The sequence below is a fragment of the Typha latifolia genome, chromosome 2 (genome assembly GCF_019914945.1).
Source record: "Typha latifolia isolate L0001 chromosome 2, TyphaL0001v2, whole genome shotgun sequence".
Classification (NCBI taxonomy): Eukaryota; Viridiplantae; Streptophyta; class Magnoliopsida; order Poales; family Typhaceae; genus Typha; species Typha latifolia.
Genome location: NC_133087.1, coordinates 978571 through 997349, shown reverse-complemented (window position 1 = coordinate 997349; position 18779 = coordinate 978571). Strand labels below are relative to the sequence as shown.

At 38.5% G+C, this 18779-nt stretch overlaps 3 protein-coding genes across 4 annotated transcripts; 1 reads left to right on the top strand and 2 right to left on the bottom strand.

Annotated features, from left to right (window-relative positions):
- Window positions 1-1126: 1126 nt before the first annotated feature.
- On the bottom strand, window positions 1127-5300 carry LOC140782862 (probable beta-1,4-xylosyltransferase GT43A). Of its 2 annotated transcripts, none has more exons than XM_073129694.1 (4): window positions 5012-5300; window positions 3888-4876; window positions 2265-2547; window positions 1127-1575 (listed from the first exon to the last, which is right to left on the bottom strand). In XM_073129694.1, exons 2-4 carry the CDS (start codon window positions 4532-4534, stop codon window positions 1444-1446), a joined length of 1062 nt encoding a protein of 353 aa, XP_072985795.1. In that variant the 5' UTR covers window positions 4535-4876; window positions 5012-5300; the 3' UTR covers window positions 1127-1443. The 2 variants fall into 2 exon arrangements, with proteins under 2 accessions (XP_072985795.1, XP_072985794.1); XM_073129693.1 differs by having other exon boundaries at window positions 3888-4879; window positions 5012-5294.
- A 5119-nt stretch (window positions 5301-10419) lies between these two features.
- On the top strand, window positions 10420-11406 carry LOC140782290 (LOB domain-containing protein 1). Its single transcript, XM_073128779.1, has 2 exons — window positions 10420-10729; window positions 10828-11406. Exons 1-2 carry the CDS (start codon window positions 10493-10495, stop codon window positions 11200-11202), a joined length of 612 nt encoding a protein of 203 aa, XP_072984880.1. The 5' UTR covers window positions 10420-10492; the 3' UTR covers window positions 11203-11406.
- A 3801-nt stretch (window positions 11407-15207) lies between these two features.
- On the bottom strand, window positions 15208-18112 carry LOC140781932 (tetraspanin-3-like). Its single transcript, XM_073128243.1, has 2 exons — window positions 17365-18112; window positions 15208-15840 (listed from the first exon to the last, which is right to left on the bottom strand). The coding sequence occupies exons 1-2, from the start codon at window positions 17896-17898 to the stop codon at window positions 15496-15498; spliced, it is 879 nt and encodes a 292-aa protein (XP_072984344.1). The 5' UTR covers window positions 17899-18112; the 3' UTR covers window positions 15208-15495.
- Between the last annotated feature and the right edge of the window lie 667 nt (window positions 18113-18779).

The following is an 18779-nucleotide window of genomic DNA, read 5'->3' as shown; positions in this document are numbered from 1 at the left end:
CTAATGTTGCATAAGATTCCATCTACTTACTTCCTAATAATTAGAAACTCTTACGAAAAGTTGTCATTAACTACTGCACTTAGTCAAATAATATAGTGCTAATTTTCGACGTCGTAATGCATGGTGGCATGATAAGCTTGTAATTATTCTCCAGACGAAAATCTAAAAGTTGCGATGTCAATTAAATATCCACTACTCTTCTAAAATAATGGTGGATTTGAAGGTAGATGAATAGTCGCCTAAGTATTAATCGACAAGTAGGAAGTCTACGTCTGATTGTGAGACTGAAAGCTGCTTCTTCCTCCGAAAGTGACATTGTAATATGCATGAGATCATCAACTATCTCAAAAGTAAATTAGACGTTTAACTCTATTCAAACAGGAATAAATGCCATTTTTCTTTCTAATAGAAGAGTAAGGACACCCAGGAACTTTACATTTGATTAGAAGAGAGAACCAAATTCTTCTTCTACAGAAGGTTTAATGGTATGCATGGTAGTGATAGGTATGCAAGAGAGAGAGAGAGAGAGAGAGAGAGAGAGAGAGAGAGAGAGAGATGTATCTTCTGGTGTATTATATATCTTGCCCACCGAGGCATTGTTAGGCCCACTGAAGCCTCTAGATTCCATAGGAGAAATCCTTAAGAATTTTTATTTTATTTTTTTAACAAAAATTTTAAGGCTCAATTTTGTTACGAAACAAAGTATCTCTGTGAATTACTATAGAGTTTATTCCCGAATACTGTGAACTCTGAGCAGCATGGATTATAAATTTAATGGCAGGCTGAATGCAGATTTAGACTCAAGTTTTGTGCAGGTTTGAACTATTCTTTTGCCCAACATTAGGGCAGGATCCAAATTAGCCTATACCTCTTTCACTAAGGAATAAAAGAAAAGAAAAGACATTCTTTAGAGGATAACCATTTTAATGCCATGTAGCAAATGGTTCAGAAATACTCAATACTCACCAGTTGCATTTTCTACCAACAGCAATCTCACTACTGTATCACCAGATTCTGGGTCTACAGGAAAGCCTCAGATCTATGTCTCTACTCACATTTATTATTTGGTCGTTGGATCCAAAAAGCAACCACTTGCCTGTCATGATGCAAAAGTTACAGATGAACATATCAGAAACAGTAGGTAAGTGTGCTTCCTCTGTCCTTCCTTTCCATTTGGTATACATATTGCCAATTGAAACTTGGAAGGGGCCTGGAAACAAACCCCTCAGATGAAAGGAAAAAAAAAAGGACAAGAGTAAAAGAATATAGCAAAGAAACCAATATAAATAATATTGCTAGGGAGATTTCTGACTCCCCCTAAACAAACCCAAAAAGAAAATTTGAAACTAGTGGCAAGCTTTTCTCATTTACAATAACCCCTTTGGATTCCCCCATTCTCCTCTCTTTCCTCTTACTTTTTCTGTGTTACTGTCTACCTCCTCTTTAGAAAATGGCTGGTTGAGTGGACCTTGGTATGTGAAGATGCCACAACATGATCTGGGAACAGTCAGAAGGAATGCCCTTCAATTTGGCCTCATCTTCTAGGACCACTTCTTGGACAAACTTGATGGAGTCCTGAAATCATCATCATAAGAGACATTAGAATTAGCTATTAGAATCTAAGAAAGATAGTTGTTGAGTGAGAATGAGTCATATTGGCATCCTAATCATTGGACCCCTCTTCCTAGAGTTTTGGTGGCATATAGCATTTGAAAAGAATGGTTGAGCTTAGGTGATTAGCTAACTTTGCGGCAATAATTGAGGGAAGGTCCTATTCATTAGACTTGTTGGTGAGGATAAAAAATTAGCCTTTTCTTCCACTGATTAAATACATTAGTTCTTGAAAGAAACTACTGGCAGGAATCTCATGCATGTAGAACTCATGAGTGGTTAAATAGGAGTAGAAGAAGAATGAAAGATATATGCTTAAACTTTGCAACAACATGCTACTACAACCTGGAGTCAAGTAGTTGAAACCTAAGCCAATTTTAGACGGCTACTGATGTACTTTTGTTTCGAAAGTTTGCACATCAGTTTTTCTAAGAGAATGCTTCATTTGACCGCATTGTTTTGTCAAACAGAAGAACCCAGTTGGCATTTAGAATGCGTAACACAAACAAAATTTGTGATTTTTTCGGAAGAAGCAAGGACTAGACCACACCTAAAACATCACAAACAAAATATGTGCTGGCATAATAAATTAGTTCGAATTTTAATTTGACTATGAATATCCATCTTAATTGAGAAGGGGAATAGAGACTAACCTGCGATGTGTCCGGCAAAGATGTCGGGCGACCCCACCTCTCCGGGTCCCATAATACTGAGCTGTTGAAAGCAAAGCCCGAAATATTGATCTTTTGAGGCTTCGAGCCTATGACCCCGCTGCTCACATCAGTCTCAGTCACAGATGTTATGGCTCTCGGTGTACCATCAGTTATATCCTTTGTAAACCACCCTAATACCTTTGATGATCTACAAATTGGTCCCTCTACGACTACTCTCTTCCTGTTTGCCGACACCATCGCAACCGGCCATGTGCCAAAAACTCTGCAAATTTTCACAAGAAACCATGTGAGAAGAGTAAATCTGGCCTATCATATATCAATTATACTCCCATGAACTGCAATTCACAAATACAGGGGATATTCTCAGGTATATACCAAATATCAACAGCAAAGTTCTAAAAAATACAATAGCATAGAGCATTTCAGAAAGAGACAGTAAACGCCCATTATAATAATGATAGAGAATCTTAGCTGGTGGAGGAGCATGCGATTAGGAACTATAGCAACCTATGTTAAACTGGTGTGAAGTTGAAGGGGCTCCCAATTGTTTCACTGACACGAGGGAAATGTAAAATGATGATCCCATTTGTTTTACAACGACCTTAGTAAAGGAGAGCATGTGCTAGAGCTTAAAAGAGACCATAAAGTTAGGTAGAGTTGGTAGGAAAGAGCATAGAAAAAGGGACATCCTTATCTATCAACACACACAGAGAGAAAAACAGCTTTAAGAGATTTCTTTATAGCAAGAGGTATTGCGAGGCGACTTCTTCTTATAGAATTCCAATTCATTGTATCAAATACCAAGGAAAAGAATTGAGTCTTGAGATAGAACTACTCTTCATGGGTCAGCAGTAGCTGCATATGACCACTTCCTGGTTTCTCTTCAATGATGCACATTAAAAAATAGCTATTTGAGATTCATGTAATTATTGAGAGGAAGAAAGAAATATCTTGGAAGCCAATAATAGGAGAAGAGGGTAGTAAGGGAATGGAATCAGTCAGAAGTGATGGAGAACATTTATTATTAAAGAAATAGGTCCATACCCTACTTTGCAATCAATGAAAACAAACATCCACATTGGTAGAAGTGAGGTTTAAGTATACAGAAGTAAAAGATGAAATTATAGGAAGCATGCATTTGTTATTGTTGCCAAGCCCAAAATATTATTTGACTCATTCTCCCTTTCCCCACTTGCTTCATCCCATGACATCAAATCTCCAATTCTTTACAACAGTTTACTCAAAGTCCTTTTAATTTCTATTTCAATTCCATAAGTGAAGAATATTTGAAGGAAAAAAATGTCGATAAATTTAGACAGAGAATTCTAACTCATTTCCTTGAAAAAACCATCATCTAGATGCAATACTAGAGCAGAGAAAAAGGCTACCATTAAATTCAAAAGAAATCAAGCACAGAGTTCCCATTTGTATCCCAGCATATTTAATTTAGACAGGCTGGAAAATAAATGTGCAAGCTCGGATGGTTCCAAATGAGAGAAAAAAATTTTGCCCAACTATGAATACGACCCAAGATTAATTGACTGAAATCATGTAAAAAAAAAAAACTTTAACTCTTTTGGTGGGGGAATAAAGAAAACTTACTCAATCTCTCGAATCTCCTCGAAGAATTGGAGATCGTAGACATTGGATAACCCCGCGAAGTGAACGATTCCAGTGAGCCGATGGTGCTCGATGTGATTCAACGCCACATTCCTCTGGTGATCTGCCTCGGCGTTGGGATCCGTAAAGTTCTCTTTGAACGTCAGGTGCCGGTACATGATCCCAGTGCGGCGCAGCATCTCTGCCGTCCTGGGCGCCTCGAAGATCGTTTCCACCACGATCCACAGCAGCGGTGGCGGCACCAATCTCAAGGTGTGCGCCAGCCGAGTCAAAGACGCGGCTTTGAACTCGTCGTCGGACCGCGTGGTGGTGACGACGATGAGGAGGCCGCGGGGATTCGACTCGGCGCTATCGTCGTTGGGGTCGAAGGGTACGGTGGCGGTCGGTCGAGTCGTCGCGGACGACGACGAGTCGTCCCTGAGGCTACGGTTGACTGTGGCGGGCTCGATGGTGTTCTGCAAGGGTTCGATACTCTCGACCTTCGGGGTCGGGATCGGATTCGGGTACAACGCCGAGCTCGTCGGCGCGAAACCCGAGAAGAAGCCCGTAACGAAGCATAGAGAGAAATGGAGGAGCGCCTTCTTCCAAAGCTGGATCCTTTTCTTGGATCGGATGTCGAACGACCCCATTTCTTCCTTCCTTCGTTTCTCTCTCTCTCTCTCTCTCTCTAGTGGAGGAGGAGAGAGAGTGCAAGCGATGGAGGTGGAAGAGAAGGGGAGAGGAGAGGCTTTTATATAAATCGGAGAGAGGAATTGGGTGATTTGTGAAGACGACGCGGGAGCTCAAATGTGTGTCGCTGTGTATTTTCACTATTCAGGTTCGGAGGCACAGCGTTTGGTGACGGTGGTCTGGTCTCTGGGATTTAGTTGGGTGGAAACTTTTGGTGCTCCGCTAACTGTGTTAATAGTACCCAGTAATGAACCTAGAAAGTTTCATTTTCTGAACTCGAACTTTGTCGGTGCCTATTTAAGCTGCTAAAAAATTTTATTTTCATATAATTTTAATTTTAAGCAGTCTATAAGTTAAATTTAAAAATATTCATTTAAAGGAAGTAACATATTCATAACATAATCTTGAAAAAAAAAGGGAAAGGGGTAATAACTAACCACTGTGCATAGAATGATCAAAGGGAACAGCTAGGGTACACTCAGCTTTTCCCTTATTCTACTTTTTGTACAATAAAGTCTTCTCTTCAAGTTAAAGGAAAGGGGTGGAAGGCGAAGTGGCAATTTTATTTGTTGGGATTGCAACGCGGCACCTAAAAGGACTCTGCGGGAGAGTTTGTGGCGGAATTAAGGAACCTCGCCATTGCTCCTCACCAGTCCTTAATGCCTTCTCTCCTTATAAGAGATCAATTCTGGGAGGCCCATCAGCACATGCAGTGGTTCCAGTCCCACGGGTTTGTCCTTGGATGAAATAAATATAAAGTACGAGGGGGGTGGGTAGAAACATATAATGTTAATGTTTTATAACTTCTTTCTTTCTTTCTTTTTAATTTTTAAATTTGGTCGTTGGGTTTTCCGATGCGGAGGATTGTCGTACGAAAGTCTGAACCAAAGCGTAGCGTGGAAATTGGAATAAGACGAGTCGGATAGATAGAGAGACTTATTCGACTCAAGTCGTTATCGGAAAAAATAAGTTTGGGTTTCTTATAAGAATGTTCAAGAAGAAGCCAGTTGAACTGAAGATTGGCCTTATTAGCTGGCTAGTTGTCTTTCATGTGCAATATTTTCTTTGTTTGTGGACTCATATGCTTAAGAGTCATTGTTTAACTATAAAAAAATCCTTTTACGACAACCCTTAAGATTATTAGTCCACATCAATTTAATTAGACTCAACGAGAAAATTTTACTTTAACCACATGAGTTTTTGTTTGCTGTATAATTACTTCTTCTTCTTTTTTCCATTTAAGAGAGTATATATGAATAATTTAAAGGATTTTAAGTGAAATTATTTCTAATCTTTAATTATTGGATGGATATCTCTCCGTACCTCTAGAAGTGAAGGGAATAATTAGACTTTTATAATTTAATTATATTTCAAAAAATTTATTAGTCATCATTGATTTTAGTGTGCACTACGTGTATAAATTATGTATATATATATACTCAAATTTATATACTGAAGCAAAAAATTAAATATAATTAAATTATAAAACAATAGCCCATAGGAAAGAACATTACATTTCAACTCTTCACGGCAACACTAGCTCAATCCTTTGGGTTTCATTCCGGCCCACAAGCCCATGGACTTTTATGAACAGTAAAATTAACTCTCGAGTAGATTATTGGTTGCTTGCTCTAGATTAAGATCTAAGGGCACTCTTTCATGGAGGAAATCAAATCTTGGTAGGCCGAGAAGTTTAATCAAGCTTATGTGCTAGGAGGAATGTGAATCAGGCTGCAGAAAAAGACTTATTAATGGCATCTTACCAGATAAATTTTGACTACACTAAGAAGAACACCATAAAATCCAAGGAAAATAGCTCTTTCATATCAACCAACATTGATGCCCCACTTCCTGTCTGCCGTTACGTGATGCGCAAAGAAACCTCACTCACCATGGTTGCATGATAAGAAGGGACCAACAAACTGCATCAAGAAACAGTTGACTGCATCTTGATGGAAAATGGAGCTCTCAGTATCAGAGAAAGGAAAGGTCCTACTTGAAAAATCTAAAGACCTCCACCATATCAATATATCATGGAATGGTTTCGCTTAACTCTTAGAAGAAAGAAGAGTTGCTTGAAACCCTTCAAAGCAATCAACACGCATTGCTCATCTTGCGAGAGTAGCAGCTTTGCAGAGTCCAATTCGGCCTCAATGTAGGAACAATAAGAGGCCGGACAGAGCTTTGCAGCTTCACCAAAGCGCAGCGATCCTCGTCGCCGCCAAACTGGCGTAATTGTTGGGCACCGAGGCCAAATGGCGCCGTGGCTTCGGCGAGAGCTGCGAGAGAGCTGTGAACCGAACAAATTCGCGGTATTTATGATCGTAAAGACTTCCTTGGATGATCTCGACGAAGGATCGCAGGGGAGGCAGCACAGCGCATCCCGTGCATTGAGCTCCCAGGTAATAGAACCCGAGCAGAGATCTCGCAGAGTTGGCAAAACCGCAGGAATCCCCAACGCGGACGCCACCACTCCGAACGTCCTCATGGCTGCGTCTCTCACGTATCCGGCGGCATCCATTGCTTGCGGCCCTATAACTGCGAGCATGGCGTCCAAGTCGGCCGTTTTACTTAGAACGGAGACGATCTCCCTCGCTTGGACGAGATAATGCGAGTCATCGTCAATGTTCGCCGGGAGGAAAGGTTGGATGGCTACAACGATATTGGTAAGAAAGGTTGAACCTGGGAAGCTTTCGATGTTTGGAGCACTCGGTTGAGGAGTTCAGCGAGGAGGTGATGCTCTCGAGGTTGCAGCTCTGGGTTCACGAGCAATGGCGTTATCTGGTAGAGAAGAGGATCCGATCCTCCAATCTTTTGGACCGCATCGAGGAGTCCATGCTGCGCTGCCTCCTTGATATCGAGGTCGTTGCTGCCCGCTTCGATCAGAAGCTCGATTAAGAGATCGGAGAAGTACCCGGAAAGAAGCCTCCGACCTCTTCGCACTGCTATCCGATTCCGAGGGTCCCCGCTTTGTACAATCCGCCAGGTTTGCCATGGAGGAGAAGGCCTCGAACTCCGATTCGGGATGATCGGATCCTCTCCCTCGACCTCCAAATGTTCGGCGAATTGGCGCAAAGAAACCTTGTTGCCTGAGCATCTTGGGCTAATGGCCCAGCCCACTAATGTTCTCATAAATGGCTTACTAGGCGGCTTGGGCTTGGGCTTGGGCGTAGGCCCGGTTTGCATTAATTATAGTTTAGCACGACCCAGCCCATCTTAACCAAATAAATTAGCTATGACAGTATTTGCATACATACCTTTCAAAAATCCTTTATTTATCTATATACCTATACCTCTTAAAATACACAATTATATACATATATATCCTTTAAATTTTTTATTTTGTTACATGAACACCTCTTGGAGTTAACTAACCATTAAAGTTTGAACAACTTAGATATACAAAAGATAAAAATATTTGTATTCTAGTTTTCAAATATTCCTCTTAATTAGTAGTATTTTTATTCTTTTCTATTAGATTATTTTGACTAAACTTGAAAAGTAATAAGAAAAGTATCTACGCAAATAATATATATTTTGAAATATATATATATATAAACTTTAGAAAAGCATAAAAAATAAAAGGAGATTTTAGAAGGGCACATATATGCACAAAAAATAACTTTATATGCAGTACGTCTTCTCTTATATCAATAGAATACAAACATTTGTAATAATTCTTGCTAGTCTGCAGCTTATAACTTCAATAAATTTGATTTTCTATTTTTTTTTAAAAGGTAAATATTATTCTGTTTTTTTTACTATCTAGCTATGAAACTTTCCAAACTAATCTGAGCTTCTAGAAGTGCTATTAATGCCGGCCTTTTAAAGTGGCATTGTTAGTCGTAATTAGTAAGACCCCACAAAGGAAGAGTAGATAGCTAATTAAATCCTTGTATTCCATGATGACAAGTTGGTCTACATTTCTTGATGTGCCTTCCAACTTCATCACTTGACAACCAGCCTCCCTATACAAAGGAAAGAGAAAAAGTTTCATGGAAAAAAAAGAAGATTAATGGAGTCTCCTGCATGGAGGAAAGGAAAGGGATCAATTTGAGACAACGACACTCCATCGTATGTAAAGTGATTTTGAGAGAGAGGAGAGAGAGAGAGAGAGAGAGAGAGAGAGAGAGAGAGAGAGAGAGAGAGAGAGAGAGAGAGAGAGAGATGTGGGAGAAAAGTAAGAGTCTTTTTCCTTAGCTGTAGGCCGCAGTAGTAGTCAGTAGTGGAAGCATCGATATCATCTGCACACTAATACTACTAGAATTATCCAATGCATGGAGTGGGAAACTGCTCAGATCCAAGCTTAAAGTTAATGCCGTGTGGGCTCGATTACACGTTGCATGGATTCGATAAGGATCGATGCCAAGAACCAGAGGGAGGAGTTAGTGGAGGCTTTTCGATATCTACTTAATTAACTTACCACTGCAAACAATACGAACTATACTGGACCGAGATGATTCGATACAAACTAAGAAATTACTTAAACGAAATTCTATCTTTATTTGTCTTGATAGTAAAAGAGAAATTAGAGATGAGTTGTCATCATTTTAAAAAGAACATTTCATACATATTGACCTAATTAAAAGCAATAGAGGACGAGGGGAGAAGTGAATAGCCTTTGCTTCATCTTCTTTCTTTCTTTCTTTCTTTAATCTCTTGTTTGTGGAATAATAGGCCCACACGGCAATACCGACCTGGAGAACATGGAGGAATTTGTAGAAGGATGAGGATGAGGAGACTTAGGAAGCTCGGAGGTGAGCCACATCACACATGGGTGTAGATGGACAAGAAGACTCTACTTGGTTCCAGAATACATTAATCATAAAAGATCATATCAAATCCACTGTTCTCTATGTTAAAAGTTCCATCGTGTAGAAAAATGGGAAGGAGTTCTAGTAGTACTAGAAGCTCGTGCAGAACGAGCAAATCGCTTGTATTTTCAAAGAAATATGACCTCATTAATTGATGGAGGACTGGTGATAGTGAGTGATATACATCATTAGTTTTGACTTACTTCCTTCTTGTGGCAAAAATTTAGACAATGAAAGCCATGTGGCATCATAAAGTCTTTGTTTGGGTTCTCAGTGAGGAGCATCTAATGCGATCAAAGAAGAAGTGAAAGGGACTCTTAGGTCAAAGTAATATGATATGCATGAGAAGTTAGTTGGGTATCATTATATTTTTATATCTATGATTAATTTCTCTAGTTGGTCTTCTCTTGGATTGCCTTTATATATAGATATATGTGGCTTTCTTTAAGCAAAGTGGTCCACTAATAAAATTAACTCCTCGTACTATCCTTTGAAATGATCAGATTGTATTTCCTTACCATAGCAATTATATATTTACATGTATACTAAAGTATGTTATGCAAATTGCGACGCCTTCATTATGAGCTAGAAGGAGTACAAAAGTTTCAATTAATAACGTGGCACAGGCTATATCAAACAAACTAGGAGGAGTGTACAACTGATCCACCTAACAGGTACAAAGAAAGAAATAGAAAAGTAATGAAACTAAATATAGCATGAAACAAACATTTTCCTCCTTGTAGTAATAGGCATAACCATCTAGGGTCATATAAGGTTAGCCTAATTCTCCTAACCATGTTGAATAATTCCAATTTTGCAACTTAATCGGTCCAAATCTTTTAAGAAATTAAATTTGAGTGGCCTTTCTTTCTTTAGATTCTCGTTGGTAATTAAATATTGAATTCACATATACTAATAGCTGAGATCTGTACCCCAAAAAGTCCTGACCTCATCCCTTTCCCCATTATAATCTCCAATTCTCTCCTCCTTCCCCCCCACTTATAAATATATTAACTCCTGGGCTAAAGGAAACCCCTCCTCCGTATACCAACTCAAATATCTTCTCATCTCTCTCTCTCTCTCTCTCTCTCTCTACTTCTCTAGATGGATTCAAGTGACACCACTACTACCACCACCACCACCACCACTACTACTACTTCCTACTCTCCCACGTCTTCTCCTCCAAACGTTATACTCAGCCCATGTGCCGCATGTAAGATCCTTCGCCGCCGGTGCGTCGAGAAATGCGTCCTCGCCCCTTACTTCCCGCCGACCGAGCCCTTAAAGTTTACGACCGCCCACCGCGTCTTCGGGGCCAGCAACATTATCAAATTATTGCAGGTGGGAGTCTCATAGATTTAGGGATGCCATTTTGTACGCGATAATCCTATTTCCGAGTGCAATGCTAATTAAACGTTGGCACTAATTATGGCTTGCAGGAACTGCCTGAGAGTCAACGGGCGGATGCTGTTAGCAGTATGGTCTACGAGGCCAACGCCCGGATCCGTGACCCGGTGTACGGCTGCGCCGGCGCGATTTGCCAGCTCCAAAAGCAGGTCAATGAGCTCGAAGTCCAACTGGCCCGAGCCCGAGCCGATCTGACCAACATGCAGATGCAGCAAGCCAACTTAGTGACCATCATTTGCATGGAGATGGCTCAGTTCCAGCAGCAATGTAGCCCTCAGCCTCTCAACGACGCCGTCGCCGTCGCCGTCGCCGGGCCTCACGCCGCCTTCTCGAACGACGCAGCCTTCTTCCTCGACGTCGACGGCGGCCAGGGATCATCGATCTGGGAGGAGCCCTTGTGGACATGAGTGGATCCATATATCCTTGCAAATTAATTGGAAACTCGTAGATAGTTGTCTAATAACTGGATCGAAGATCTGAAAATATTGCTAATTAAGTGTTATGATTTGTTATTGTATCTTGACTTGAAGAATGTAATAATTTTTTTTTTCTCGTTGTTACGTTTGAATAATAATAATAATAATAATAATAATAATATGTAATTATTTGCATGCATGGCCGACAAGAACGACGCGCTTCCATATAGGGAGAATCAAACTAAATGAGAGGTTGCATAGCACATGCTGCTCTAATTTTATGCTTCTGGGGGGTAGAGAGATGGAATAACGGATAAAATCTTTTTATTAATTCTAAAAGAATAACGATCAAACCGGTGATAAAGATTATAATAGAAGAGGTTTATCACGTTTTTCTTATCCCAATTCAAAGGTGAGATTAAAAAAAACAAGATAAACGAGGAATTATACCACCTTGGACAAATGATATATATTAATGAGAATGTCCCTATATATATATATATAATAACTCAAAAAGGGTTGTTCAAACTACGGTGGCAATTGGGTTGGTTAGCAGAGTCCCGTTCGAATTATGGTAATACAAACATGAATATAATTTATTTATTGAATTAATTAAAAAATTTAAACACGACATTTTTTTTTATTAAATAGACTATATGAGTCATCTATCAATCTGCACAAATTATTTAAATTGATACAGTTATAATTAGATTATTTTTTTTCAAATTATAACTATAATTTTAATCATAAACGAATTATCATATAATAAATGTGTTAAATAGTTTGAAAGAATCAATACATGTTTAATAATCAGATTACACAAATTGATCTAATTATACTAAACTCAAATCCATTTAAAAGCCGAAGCATCTCCTGAATTAAAATAGAGAGTTGGAGTTGCGTTAATATTATCAAATATTCTATATTATTATATGATATATGTATAGTTGTTAGACCTAGTGGTTTCTCTCACCAATCTATGTTTGTTTCTTAGTTAGGTTAGTTATATTTGCCAGACTCGGGTGATGCAAAATATTGGACTTGGAAGAGTCAGAAGGTCTAAGTCCCACCAACTTCATATGTTTCCATGCAGAAAAAAAGGAAGTTTTATTTTAAATCTCAATCAATAGTATTATAATGACAGTTTTGATCATGATGATTAGCTAATAAAAAAATAATTATATCTATCCTATTAAACAACTCTAAAGTTAACAACCATTAATCATGGACCAGCTTGCTCCATGCCCAAGTTAACTAAGCATTAAAAAATAATTCCTTTTAAGAAAATTAAATCAAATTGCATGGTTGGTTGTAAGATAGAATGGAGTTATTATCCTAGTAAACCCTAAACCTTAAGATAGAATTATTATCTGTTGGAGAATTCACCAAATAATGATCAAAGATGGATCCAACTTTTGCTACAAGTTGTGTAACTTGGGGCTAATTAATGCCAAAGACATTGATTAACTAGAAAAGAACAAGCATTTCACATCCACAAACATGAGTTAATTAAACCCATACAATTTCCTGAGTCACCCTAAACCTAACAATTTGCCAAATTATCTAAACCCACAAAGGCAAACAAATTCAAGTGGATGCCTGATTAAGCTCCTAACTGCAACCTAAGTTGCAAATAAAAATATATATACTTGACTGTAAAATTGGCTTAGTTTGATCAACTTCAACAAACCTAAGCCATTTGAAGTTTATATATTTATACATTGGGAAATAAAAGTCGTATTTGGGTACGTAACAACATACTGGTAGAGAAGAAGTTGGCAAGGTGCACTTATTTGAAGGCACTGTAGATTTGACTCAAGAGTGGTCCCTAAAAATAAAGTACCAAGATAAATCTATCTATCTATCTATCTATCTATCTATCTATCTATCTATAAACATATAATATAATATACATATGAAAATTTTGTACCCAGAAAAACAAAAAATTCCTTCTTCTCTGTGGAAGTATGACTTAGAGTTTGATCCAACTCAGGGAGAATAATTTTGTTAGTCTATTTTAGACTAGGAGGAATAAGCGTGTAGAATAAAGCACCGAGTTACTAGAAGGTCTTTGGGGAGTACGGCCTAGTTATTTTACTATGCATTTTAAATTGGAGGTGGTCTATATTTTAGATGTTCTAAACTCCATGATTGATCTCTTATTACAAGCTAATTTATTCAACTTATAAAAATATCTCATGCAACCTAGTTAGTTTACTATGCATTTTTTAAATTGGAGGTGGTTTATATTTTAGATGTTCTAAACTCCATGATTGATCTCTTACTACAAGCTAAGTTATTGAACTAATAAAATGGACTATATATATATATATATATATATATATATATATATATATATGTGTGTGTGTGTGTGTGATGGATAATATTCATAGTGAGTAAGGGATGAAGGAACAAAAAAAATCAGTGGAATAAAAGTGATTTAAGATAAATAGTTATAAAGTCATCGTTATTAATGGTTGAAGAAGAGGTCAATAGAGGTCATTAGAATAATTTAATGTCTGCCCACAAGAAGCAGTTTAGTTAACTGCTCATATTGTGGAAATAAGCATAAGAATCTAAGCTTTAAGTAGTGACCACATAATCTAAAAGGAAGATATGGAGGCAAATGGTCAAAGACTTGGTTATAATTAAACAAGACAGAGATGTGTACTACGGACGCTTTGAAACGAAAGGAGAGAGTATCTATCAAGTCTCCTTGGTTTGAAATTTTCGAATCAAAATTTTAGATTCTTCTGTTCATTTTCTTCACATTTGGGGAATAAAGCTGTTCTCCTTATCTCAGCTCGTTTTGATTGGCCCAAGACACCATTAATTTCCTCATCAAATCTTTTACGCATATTATTCAAATTGAAAAGCCGAAGGAAGAAGAAGAAAGAAGACAATAATCTAATAGTTTTTACACTGTTATCGCATCATTTCCTTGGGAATAATCTCTAATTTTGAAAGAATTTTATATCAAAATGTCGTGAGGAAATTTTAGAAATTATAAAAAACGGCATCATTTTTTGCTCTTTAACTGGGCCTTATCATCCCTCTATAAACGTTTCGGCCCAATAGGCCTAATAGAGCCCACTAAGTTTTTTCCAGACATAGACCAGCCCATAAACGTTAGCTGGGTCAAATTATGGGCCGGGCCCAAAGGTCCAGCCCATTCTGGCCTAATCTTTCACGATTTGAAAATAATAATATTAAATTTATGGATTCCATTAAGCTTAACCTCGAGTTGGATTCTGTAATCTATATGTAATCCTAATAATATTTGGGTCTCTATCGGGACGGTTTGATTGTGGATTAAGCATAAATTTATCCTAATATACTGAGATCTATACAAGTTTAATATCCAAATAATAATTTATTTTAATACCAGTTTACTACTATCTAATTGTCTCTTTCTTCTTTCTTTTTTTCTCATCTAATATTTTACTATTTTGTCTTTCAAATTAAATCAGTTCAACCGACTGTCATTTTAATTATTATATAAATTTAAGAAATTAGCATAGCTAAACTAATTCTGGGGCAAACGCCACCTGTGTCTATATCTGGGGACTATCAATTGGTGGATGGATTAAATATCTTCACCAACAACACAAATCTTGTCTGTTTCAGTAGTTGTCAATCTATGGTCATTACAAAGGACGATAGCAACTGGAGAAGCATAAAGAAGACAGAATCACAGTGAGCCAAAGTCTTTTACCACCCAAATCATAGGAACAATTTGGCATCTTAAATGATGAAGACGCGCATTATATTTGTAGGAGCAAAGAAGTACACTACTTTTACTATGGGTGGGGGCACTTGTATGGACAAACTAAGTTAGACCCATTTTGTTGACACCAACCTGACAACAATGTTTCATTGAAGCATCAGAAGAAAGCTTCCAGAGACATGGGAGTATGTTGTTCTTTAGCTTCTGAGTAATGTTGATCAACACTTCAAACTTGTACATAGTTACTTACAGCAGTGTACAAAATAAGGTATTCAAATCATCAATCATCCCTCTCTGAGGGCATTTGAAGAGTAGAAATTGAAGTTTATACTAAGATACAATAAGATCACTCTCTTGCTTCTCATTGATACACCAAAAACTAAACTACTACAAGGACAAAAATAAACACACATAATTCTGATACAGCCAATTACTTTGGACCAACAGTTGCGTACAGGTAGATTCAGTGCATATAGTTTCAACGAAGATCCCAATGCCAAGCCTTCATCCTATCTTTTTTTTTTGTACAAACAACAGTGTTGAAGTAGCAGGCCTGTCTAAAACTGGAACCTGCTTGGCCTTGATTTAGTCATCCTGCTCTCTCCAAATGGCTCATCATTCTCAACCCTTTTAGCATTCCGGAATGCTGCACATCCAATTACGTAGACGATCACAAGGATGACGAGCACCACGATGTTGATCACCGATGCCTTCCTCCAACTATGCTTGATGCTGGCAAGAACTCCTGCTTTACATGAGTCGCACTGGTAGCACAGGACCTGCTGGTCGTTGCTCCACTTGGAGCAGTCAGGATCACCCACCACTGCCCCAGCTGCGGGACTCCAGAACGTCTCATTAACGTACATATAACCACATGAGGTGGGCGGTTTGCAGCATCCAGACTGTATTATTAAGCACCAAATTGCCATTATAACATGATCAGCCAAGCAGCAAAGTGTGAAAATGTTAGCATAAACAAAATGCTTTCTGGTAAGTACTACGAAGAAGATCAAGCACTGCAAAGAAACTTAATTTTGTTTGAGAAAAGATGTCATCAGCAGTCATGAGGCATTCTTGGTTATCAAAATCGATACTTCCGTATTACCAAAACTCAATAGCTTCTCCTCCTCATTGTCATAATAGTCCAAACCTATTTCCAACAATTAAAATTGATATCACAGCATTGATAAATAAATAAAAAATTGAAGCTCTAAGGAATGGTCAGGTGTTAGCTAGCATCAACCCTATGGAAACTGGTGTGGTATTTTACCAAACAAAGATCAATCCAGAGCAGTTTGTCATGAACCTAAATTCTCAGGTGGTGAGTAAAGCTTACAACTTGTTGATCACAGTTCTGGCTCGTACAACCTAAGAGCAACCTCAATTCCCAAAAGTTCCATTGAAGACAAATAGGCAGCATGTACTTAGATGAAGTAATTATTGTACAACAGCATGAAACTGATCTTATGTTTCTTCTGGCTAAGGTAACAAACAAATCCATGCAATTGAGGGACAAAAATAGATCGATAACATTTCAGGTGGGGCTCAGTGAGTAGGAGATGCAGTGGCAATTAAAGGACAAGGATGGCCAATTGGCCACCTAGTCCATACTCCTTCCACGCGGCGGTCTCCACGGAGCATATCTCCTGCTGCTCTGACTGCATGAACTTCCTGAATCAGTGTATGTGACATCCTTTGATTGGCTACAAAAACATCCAGTGATATATTTAGCTGGTTCGATTAGCCAATCACAGGCTGTCGATCACAATTGCAGGAAATTTCTGCAGTTAGCAGGGTCCCACCATTAATGGTTAGAAGACCTCATTCCTCAATCATGCAGCTATGGTGGTCCTCCTTTTGGTTTGCCACATAAAAGGAAGAAAGAGACCTCTCCTCAATCCACTCGTCATATGGTCTTAATTTTACTGGTCTCTGAGGATTTCTTTTGCCCTACAGTTTATCCTTGCATCAACAAGGACTGACCGATAGAGATGGAACAAGTGATTCTTGAATTTTATCGCGGGGAAAAAAAAAATTGATGTACATGATCAAAAGTACGTATATATGATCACAAAGTAGAGAGATTTTAGACAAGAAACTTCTGAACCCTTCAAATCAGAGGAGATCTACAGAGGGGGAAGCAAAAGTATATACTAGGATATCTCTGCAGAGCAAGTAATGACTGCATGCCGTATTTTGCAGTTCTAACCGAGATCCACATCGATCTCAATTAATAACTCCCATTTACGTCATTAATTTAAGAGGCAAAGTCGAGCAGAAAATCGCAAAATTAGAGAAAAACCCACCTCCAAAAATCCCCTCTTTTAAACCCCCTGCTCATAAAAATCAAATTTTTTTTCTCCAAATCAAGTGACAAATTAAGCAAAAAATATTTATTTTTAAAAGAGATCAGAGAACCAACACACCTGAATAGGCGAAAGATCCCTCTGGTAGAACATCTGCGCCGACTCCGGAACAAGCAAGCCGGTATTGGGGTCCCTCACATACCTCGCCATCCCCTTGCACGCTTTGCCATCCCGAAGGCAAGCCCTTATCTTCGCCCAGTATCCGGGGTCGGATACCCTATCCTTGAGCCACCCGGAGTAATCCGAGAGCTGGTACTCGAGGAACGACCGGTTTATGATCACTTCCCCATGGCCACGGTCGGTGACGGCGAAAGCGAACACGATGAAGAACAAGAGGGCGGCGACGACGAAGAACATGGCGAAGAGGTAAAGCTTCAGTAGCCAAGTGAGCCCATAGCAAGAGCCGGCGAAGCCCATCAGGGATATCACCATGACGGACAACCCGATAATAATAAGCGGCCATTGGAGGAACCGGAGGCACTCGGTGGAGTTCGCCCTCGCGCTTAGCCATATCCCACCTCCAAGAATAGGGATAGATATCAAGAAAGTTATGAAGTTTACTACTCCTACCGTACTAGTGGTTCCCCTCATCATCTCGCTCCGCTCGCTTATTCTCCCTTCTGCCTCTCAAGCCTCAGCTAGCTTGCCAACTTATTCGGGCACTCTATGGGATAACTCCTTTTTTATCGGCGAGCGCAGTAAGATGTGGACGGTGGGGACCGGATAACGCTGTCTATTAAAAGACAAGTAGAATAGAGATAGTAGGTGGCACTTGGGAGTTATCCTAGTTCCTCGAAAACGCTGGGTTAATAATCCCGGATAACTCTAATTTTATTTTTAAAGCTCCGAAACTAACCATAGATTATGTAACTGGGAAACTACATTTTAACCCGTATTTAAACTTAATTTTATTTATATCAAACATGTATATATTTTTATTATAATTTTTTATCATCTAAAATTTATCTAAGTATCTTCAAATTGGACGTCCAATTTGAATATGGTGACTAAAATATCAACCAGTTATCCAATGAATTTATTCTAATTTGGGTGTAGGAAAATATCCAAGTTATTAGGTAGAAGGTCAATTAGGTAGGGACATCATATTTGGTTGTACACTGGGGTGCTATTTGCAAATGTTTAATTATTCAACTTAATAACTAAAAATATCTCCATTAAAAGATTATTACCTCTTTTTGTGTGTGATATATTGACATTTGACAAGTCTTCTTCTCCAGAGTAATGGAGGTATGGAACTTGGTCGAAGGTCTTTTTATATTACATACATTAATTAAATAAGTACAGTTGTATAAAGGGATGGGAAAAAAATTAATATTATATCTCCCAAATGCTACAATTAAATATAGTTGGAGGTTCCAAGTAACTACTAGGAAATTATATTGCCATGAATCAAACAAATTATATATATATATATATAAAATACCCTAGTAACTTAAGATCTAAGTACCAACCAA

Coding starts and splice junctions, on each gene's coding strand:
- LOC140782290 (XM_073128779.1), top strand. CDS start 10,493: ATGGATTCAAGTGACACCACTACTACCACCACCACCACCACCACTACT. Junction 10,730..10,827: donor ACATTATCAAATTATTGCAG/GTGGGAGTCTCA, acceptor TATGGCTTGCAG/GAACTGCCTGAGAGTCAACG.
- LOC140781932 (XM_073128243.1), bottom strand. CDS start 17,898: ATGATGAGGGGAACCACTAGTACGGTAGGAGTAGTAAACTTCATAACT. Junction 15,841..17,364: donor GGGATCTTTCGCCTATTCAG/GTGTGTTGGTTC, acceptor TTAATAATACAG/TCTGGATGCTGCAAACCGCC.
- LOC140782862 (XM_073129694.1), bottom strand. CDS start 4,534: ATGGGGTCGTTCGACATCCGATCCAAGAAAAGGATCCAGCTTTGGAAG. Junction 2,548..3,887: donor GAGGAGATTCGAGAGATTGA/GTAAGTTTTCTT, acceptor GAAAATTTGCAG/AGTTTTTGGCACATGGCCGG. Junction 1,576..2,264: donor CTTTGCCGGACACATCGCAG/GTTAGTCTCTAT, acceptor TGATGATTTCAG/GACTCCATCAAGTTTGTCCA.